The sequence below is a fragment of the Otolemur garnettii genome, unplaced genomic scaffold (assembly GCF_000181295.1).
Source record: "Otolemur garnettii isolate 467f Iridium unplaced genomic scaffold, OtoGar3 scaffold00001, whole genome shotgun sequence".
In the NCBI taxonomy this organism is placed as follows: Eukaryota; Metazoa; Chordata; class Mammalia; order Primates; family Galagidae; genus Otolemur; species Otolemur garnettii.
This window is the reverse complement of record NW_003852396.1, coordinates 19,743,898-19,752,410: the sequence shown is the minus strand read 5'-3', so window position 1 is coordinate 19,752,410 and position 8,513 is coordinate 19,743,898. Positions and strand designations below refer to the sequence as shown.

At 39.7% G+C, this 8,513-nt stretch overlaps 1 protein-coding gene across 1 annotated transcript in view; it reads left to right on the top strand.

The window, feature by feature from the left end:
• The first annotated feature begins 198 nt into the window (after positions 1-198).
• The window catches only part of DDIAS (DNA damage induced apoptosis suppressor), a 14,399-nt gene continuing 6,084 nt past the window's right edge, over positions 199-8,513 (top strand). The window contains exon 1 of the mRNA XM_003781346.1: positions 199-311. Within this exon, the coding sequence (XP_003781394.1) occupies positions 199-311 (113 nt within the window). The remainder of the gene's footprint in view (positions 312-8,513) is intronic.

The window sequence follows — 8,513 nt, the reverse complement described above, 5'->3', positions numbered from 1 at the left end:
GAGTTGGAGGTTGCTGTGAGCTGTAATGTCATAGCACTCTACCCAGGGGGACAGCTTGAGGCTCTGTCTCAAAAAAAAAAAAAAAAGACATTTAGTGGCTTTGCAGTGCAGGTGAGGTGGTTTTCTTCAGAAATGAGTATGTGTGTACAATGAACAACTTGCCATTCATTCGAACGGCTATTTTGTTTTCCAGGCCGCATGAATAAAAGAAGAAAATTTCTTCTTGCCTCAGTACTTGCTCTCCAGAATTCAAGTTTTATATATCCCGCGTGTCAAAAGTGCCTCTCTCGGGTAATCCTACTCTCCAAAAGGTAAAAGTAAAGCCTATAAACATCAGAGAGGAAATACAAGTGTACACTGGAGATTTCCTTTGGCTCAAGGGCAAGTAAGGACTAAATTCACCCCACCAGGACATGTGATTCTCTCAGGGGTTGGTTCTTCTGTAAATCCCAGATCAGAATTGGTGGTGATCCTCTATTACTAGGGAAAAGTTTTAAATTACTACCAAATCTTCACTAATTCCCTGCCTCAGAGAAGAAAAATCACTTCTCAAGAGAGTCAGTCCCAATCCTGGTGCAAAAACGTAGGTCACTTCTGGGATATCCCTGAGAATAATGTAGGCGGTTTTGTTTGTTTATTGTTTATTTTTGCATGACTCTCCCCAGACTATTTTTTTAGGTTAGGTGGTTTTCTTAATAAATGAGTATTATTAATGAGTGCTATTAATGTTTTTTAATATAAGTAGAATTCTTGAGACACAGACTGTGTTTTAGTAATCTGTATCCTTCAGCAGCTAGAAAGGTGTTTGGCACGTAATTCTTATTTACAGTACTCAGGTGCAGACCAAGCATACCTGAAAGCCTCTGAACTTCATAGAGTAGAAATAAGTGATTTGGTTTGGATAAATATCCTTATCAAAAAAAGAAAAGGATATTTACTAAGTACATAGTGGTATGTAAGAAAAAGTAGCATGCCAGCAGTGTTAACATTCAGCAGGGAAGCTGACTGGAATTAGCAGTTCCACTTTACATCTAGATCGTGGGATCCTTACAGTCATTATCACTGTTCCTTTATTAAGCTGTCCTCACAAGTACTCTTTTGTAAGCACTCTCAGAAAGACTTTACTTTGATTGTTCTTCACTAAATCCTTAGCATCTAACCTATGGCTCAGTTCAAAGAAATGCTCAACAAATGTTTATTAAATGACAGTATGATGGGCTATTTGCCTTTGATCAGAATCTATTCTTAGAAGCAGTGTGGTATACAGTAAGCCTTCACTTAATGTTGTCAATAAGTTCTTGGACACTGCAACTTTAAGTGAAATGACTTACAATGAAACCAGTTTTTTAATCTTATTAATATTATGAGGAGATTGCCTACCATATGTTATTTCGCTTTAAGTCACAGTATCTAAGAACCTATCGGTGACATGAAGTGAAGACTTACTGTAAGGGGATAATTTCAAGCTTTAAGAATACAACAGTGTTGGCAGTGCCTGTAGCTCAGTGGGTTGGGCGCCAGCCACATACACCCAGGCTGGTGAGTTTAAACCTGGCCTGGGCCAGCTAAACAATGGCAACTACAACCAAAAATAGCCAGGCATTGTGATGGTCACCTGTAGTCTCAGCTACTTGGGAAGCTGAGGCAAAAGAATTGCTTAAGGCCCGTGCCTGTGGCTCAAAGGAGTAGGGTGCCAGCTCCACATTCGGAGGTGGCAGGTTCAAACCCAACCCTGGCCAAAAAAAAAAAAAAAAAGAATTGCTTAAGCCCAAGAGTTTGAGGTGTCTGTGAGCTGTGACACCACAGCATTCTACCAAGGGCGACAAACATAGTGAGACTCTATTTCAAAAAAAAAAAAACAACCAACATTAACTGTATGATCTGGCACAAGATATTTAACTTCTGTGAGTCATTTGTAAAGTTAGAGATAATGCATAGAAATGTCCTACTACAATACATGACATATATTAGAATTTCTAAAATTCTCTTAATTTTATAAATCCATACCATATTATCTCTACATTAGATATAGTATAGATTTATAAAATCTATATAATAGATTAATATAATATTGTAATCTATATTATGATAATAAGTATACTTTATGCAGTATTTTATGGTGTTAAAAACATAATTCTCAGAACCAGGCTGCTTGAGTTCAAATTCCCCCCCTGCCAGTTACAGTTGTGTGGACTTGGCCTTGTCTTTTTAATTATCTGAGCCTCAGAATGAGGAAAGTATGGGAGGCGCCTGTGGCTCAGTGAGTAGGGTGTCGGCCCCATATACCAAGGGTGGCAGGGTCAAACCCAGGCCTGGCCAAACTGCAACAAAAAATAGCTGGGCGTTGTGGCGGGCTCCTGTAGTCCCAGCTACTTGGGAGGCTGAGGCAGAAGAATCGCCTAAGCCCAGGAGTTGGAGGTTGCTGTGAGCTGTGATTCTACTGCACTCTACTGTGGGCGAAAAAGTGGGACTCTGTCTCTCCCAAAAAAAAAAAAAAAAGAATGAGGAAAGTATAATATCTGCTTCATAGAGTTTTATAAAGATCATGGGCTAGGCTTGGCTCACACCTGCAGTCCCAGTACTTTGAGAGGCAGGAGTTCAAGACCAACCTGGGCAAGATAGCAAGGCTCCATCTGTACAGAAAATAAGAAAGATTAACCAGGTATGATATCTATAGTCCCAGCTACTGAGAAGGGTCAGGCAGGAGGATTGCTCAAGTCCCAGGAGTTCAAAAGTTGAGATGTGATCAGGCCACTACTGTCCAGCTTGGGCAACAGAACTAGACCCTGTCTTAAAAGAAAAAGAAAAAAAAAGATCAGCAAGTTATGAAATACGGCTCGGTGCCTATAGCTCAATAGGCTAAGGCGCCAGCCACATACACCTAAGGTGGCGGGTTCAAATCCCCAGCCCGGACCCGCCAAACAACAATGACGGCTGCAATCAAAAAATGGCCAGGCATTGTGGCGGGTGCCTGTGGTCCCAGCTACTTGGGAGGCAGAGGCAGGAGACTCGCTTGAGCCCAGGAGTTGGAGGTTGCTGTGAGCTGTAATGTCATAGCACTCTACCCAGGGGGACAGCTTGAGGCTCTGTCTCAAAAAAAAAAAAAAGTTATGAAATACAACATGCTTCAAACATTGGTACATTATCAATATTTTATACAGGTATATATATGCATGTATGTATATAAACTTTTTCCAAGTTATTTTAAAAATAATCTGCAACAAAAAGGTAGGTTGAACTGTAATACCATTGTTACCTCTTTAGACCGGTAATACCAATGGGTAACCTTAAATGAGTATTTCCTGTACGTAGGCACTGTGTTAGCAACTTTGTAGGCGTTTTATCTTTGAGTACATTGCTAATGCCCAATCTTTAAAACAGATAACTGCAGCTTAGAAAAGTTAAGTAACTTGCTTCAAATCACATAGTCAGCTAGTTAGGGGTAGAAACATATTCAAGCCTACCTAATCTGACTGCTATCTACATTCATAATCACCACATTACCTCCAAATTAGCAGTAGAATTTGTATTCAGAATGTTACCTTTTCCAGAGCCTAAGATGCCATGGGAAAGGAGATCTGACTAGACCATTAAGGCACATAAAACCCACAGCATGTGATATTTGCCTATGGAAACATAGTTCACAGAAATATAACCTGTTCTCTGCATATATTACATTGACAATACTAAAAAAATATTCCCATAATTTCTGGTTATCTCTTCTACTGCTGTTTTTGCTTTCCTTGCTTGGAAAGTTGTAAGCTAACATAGGAAACAGAAATTCCTCACATTCATTTCCCTACTGTTATAGCCCAGCAAATTTATGACAGAGTTCCACACTCTAACCCTGGCAAAAGATCTTAGAGTTTCTGAAGAGCAGAGAGACTATTCCCAGATTTCTTTGAACCCCAAATCCTTAGTAACTACAGTCGTAATAGGTATTTTGTATTTTATGGAATTAGCTTTTTTCCTTTTTTTAACCTCCAAGATTAGAGCACTGGTGGTTTCAAACTACATGTTCTGCTTAGGCTCCATGAAGTGCTTCTGGAGGGAGATAGTATTAGAGGAGCAATAGTGGGAAACGCTGAGTAGTAAATAGGCCTCCAGGGCCCCAACCTTAGTTTCAGCAAGAGCACCATTCTGTTCTCACCTTTGCATTAGAGATAAAAGTTAGATGTCATTTGAAAAAGGGTATTGTGATATATAGACATACAAATATTTTAAAAATACTTGTGTATCGAGTAAGTTGTGTCCTTGATTTGAAGCACTTAACTGCATAGACACACACCCAAGATTGTGTATATGTGTACTCTCAAAAATTATGAGCAAGGGAATTTATTTATCTAAATAAGCTCTCCACCCAGTACAAACCTGCAAATTGTCCTTCTGGGTGACTTAATGGAACCTGTAGTTTGTTTAGTGTACAAACCTATCTCCAACATTAATGACTACCTTTTCCTATCTTAAATGGGAATCATAGCTCACAGACTACCTATGCTTTCCCCCCTCCCAGTCACCCCAAAAGTTTGTATCCTTTACATAAGCAAGTCAAATTGAATTTCACACATATAGATCATAGTTTTCTTTCTTTCTTTTTTTTTTTTTTTTTTTTTTTTTTTTGCTGTTTTTGGCCGGGGCTGGGTTTGAACCCGCCATCTCCAGCATATGGGGCTGGCAGTCTACTCCTTTGAGCCACAGGCGCCACCCCAGATCATAGTTTTCTTTTATGGAGAAAATAGTATATGGAAGCCTGACAGATGTTCTTTTTTTAATGTTTGTTTATTACTTTATATACATTCAATTGAATCTGGGTTTATAACCTTGGAAGGGACATTATATAATCATCTAGGCTGGGCTTTCTTAACCTAGAATCTGAATAAGTCATAGTTGGTATGAATCCTCCAGTCTCCAAAATATGTAAAATGTTGTGTGCTATGGTTTGTGTGCATTTTTCTTGGGAGAGAGAGAGTCCAATGTTTTTATCAGATTTTCAAAGGGTTCTAAGACCCAAGAATACACAAGGGATCATTGATCTAATCAGTTCTACTTCTGGGTTAAGTATAAGTACACCAGAAAAATAAGTAAATGACACTTGGTGTTGGAACTGAGATCCAATGAAAAAGGTACCAATTGGCTCGGCGCCTGTGGCTCAAGTGGCTAAGGCGCCAGCCACATACACCTAAGGTGGCGGGTTCGAATCCCCAGCCCAGGCCCGCCAAACAACAATGATGGCTGCAACCAAAAAATGGCCAGGCGTTGTGGCGGGCGCCTGTAGTCCCAGCTACTTGGGAGGCGGAGGCAGGAGACTCGCATGAGCCCAGGAGCTGGAGGTTGCTGTGAGCTGTGATGCCATGGCACTCTACCCAGGGGGATAGCTTGAGGCTCCGTCTAAAAAAAAAAAAGAAAAAGGTACCAATTACAAATATTATTTCAGATAGATTCTTTCAGACTCCTTGAGCTCAAACCTATTTTTATAATAATTCTAAGACATTATTTGTTTTTTCCATTCTCTCATGAATACATAGAGTTTCCCAGAGGATACATGACATGATATCACAGTAGACAAAGCAGAGAGCAGATGTTATTTTAGAACACATAATTATTTTTCATAATATATGTTAATCATATAGTGGTTCCATTATTTTTACTGAATTAATATATTTAGATTTCTCAGTTTTAATTTTTCATTTCAGTTAGAAATGTAGATATTTACTTGGCCAGGTATAGTGGCTCATGTCTATAATCTTAGGTCTGGGTGGCCACAGTGGGAGGATCATTTGAGGTTAGGAGTTTTGAGACCATCCTGAGCAAGAGTGAGAGCCTCTGTCTCCACAAAAAAATAGGAAGATTAGCTGGTGTTGTACTGCCTGCCTGTAGTCTCAGCTACTTGGGAGGCTGAGACAGGAGTATTGCTTGAGCTCAGGAGCTTGAGGTCGCAGTGAGCTATTATCATGCCGCTGTGCTCTGGCCAAGGCAACAGAGCAAGACCCTGCCTTAAAAAAAGAGAGGGAGAAAGAGAAAGAAAGAAAAGAAAATATTGTAAGAGTATAAAGGGTCCTGAGACCAAAACGTTTGAAAATCGCTATTCCTCAACAAGTGATGTTTTAGAAATAGGAGTGCTGGCTGGGTGGTGGCTCACACCTGTAATCCCTACCACTCTAAGAGGGCAGCGAAGGTGGATTGCCTGAGTTCGTGGGTTTGAGCAATAGGAGTGCCCTGTAGTTAAATCAAGGGACTATGATTTGACTGTGTTGGTCTGTACCAGGCGTCCTCTAACTATAGCCCGCGGGATACATGCAGCCTGCCTAGGACATTTATCCATCCCACCGGGTGTTTCTGCTGCCTCTGCCTGTCCTGCTTAGCAGCTGACTCGTCCTGGGGCCCACAATCCGGCCCTGCAACAGTCTGAGGGACAGTGAACTGGCCCCCTGTTTAAAAAGTTTGAGGACCCCTGGTCTATACCCTTGCTTCTCAAGTGTGGCCAAAAGACCATCTGTGTCAGAATCACCTGGAAGTTTACTAGAACTGCAGAATCTTCGGCCTTGTCCCAAATTTACTGACTCTGAGAATCTTCAATTTTTAACAAGATTCCTGGGTAATTTTTTTATGTACATTAAAGTTTGAGAATGTCTGATGTATTATACTATACTAACATTTATTTCCAACAGGATTTAAAAAATCTATATACATAAATACCTATATTATACATATACATTTTATAAAAGCTATATGTAATCTGTGTGTATGCATTAACACTAATAGGCATAGTTTTTGTTAGGCTATCATTAATACTTTTGTAAGATAGTTCATTATTAACCATATTGTTCTCATAGTTAGCATAAGACATCATACAGTAAGCACTTAAAGCTAGGAGTCCAAAGCCTTGGATTTGGGTTATAAATGTACTAATTTTGTCACCTTGGGCAAAAATTCAAACCAATTTCCCTGTTGATAAATGGAGTAAATACTTTGCTTTCAGAATGAAAGAATGAAAACATTTGTAAATTAGTAAAATTTTACATTAGACCTAAATGCATTATTAATGCATAATCTATGAAGAAATTCTAATATATATAAAAGATATATAATCTAATATATATATGTATCTGATATATATTTAAATACACACACACACACACATTTAGAACAGAATTCATTCACTCGAGCTTGGTACTAATGAGGTTTTATGCCCCCAGAGAGACGCCAAGAGTCAGATGACACCCAACCTAGATGATCTGCAGCTGAGGCGTGGACCTCGGGCCATTCCTCCACAGGAGTTCCTTGTGGGAGGAGCCCGTGCCCTTAGCACGCAGTCATTGTTAATTACTCCCCTCACCTGTGTTGTTCTGGCTCTATAAAAGGCTGGTGCGGAGGTTGCTCGGGTCTACCCAGAAAGTAAGGGCTAGCTGGCCTTCCACAAGCTTGTACTTCTAATCCTCCTCTCGCCTGGTTCCTTCCTGCGCTAACCGAGACCAGGGCCATAGGAGCCCGACAGGTGGTGACATCCCATGGTAGTGAATCAGTAGTTTATGAAGTATTCGACCTTTGTTGAAAAAAAAAATCAGAGCTCTATGAATTTTAGACTCCCCCTAGTGGCAATCTGGCAACAATCAGATTTACATAACTATCTTCAACATTACCTTCTATTTGTTTTTTGCCCCTTTTTTAAACCAGATCATTAGCGACATGAAGAAAAAAATAAAGTTCTAGTATTAGCCTATTATCATAAGATTTTAAGGCTTCAATTTGCTAAATTAAGAACACGAAAGACAAAAATCAGGGTTGTAAGACATTGCAAACTAGAAAGGAGGGGAAACACTAAGTAGAAGTGACAATAATCATCACAGTATTTAGGATAATTATGAGGGAAGAGCAAACTAGCACTTACAAATTTGACAGTATTTGCACTAGACTTTTTTTTTCTCATTGTATTCTTCAATCCTAGATTTTACAGACAACTAAAAGTTTAAGAATTTAGTAACTATAAAGCAGCAAGTTCATGTCAGTAGTATTGACACTGATATGTAGTTTTTGACTAGGAAGCCTTTGGCCACAATAGATACTGTCTTCAAAATAAGTTAAATTGCATGGTTTTCATATTTAATTTTTATAATCTGATAAACTCTCCATTTATTTCAATGAATTCTATTAAAGTTCCTTTTATGGGCCAGGCTCAGTGGCTCACACCTGCAATCCTAGCACTCTGGGAGGCCGAAGCAGGTAGATTGCCTGAGCAAGAGTGAGATCTTGTCTCTAAAGATAGCCTGGCATTCTGGCGGGCTCCTGCAGTCCCAACTACTAGGGAGCCAAGACAAGAAGATTGCTAAAGCCAAGGAGTTTCAGGTTGCTATGAGCTCTGAGCCATAGCACTCTACTGAAGCCAACAAAGTGAGATTCTTGTCTTAAAAAATAATAATAATAGGGAGGGGGGAATGAGTGGAGGGAGGGGGTTTGGAGGGATCACTTCTGAGGTTTATCTTATAGGGGTACAGGTGAATCTTTCTAAGAGTAGA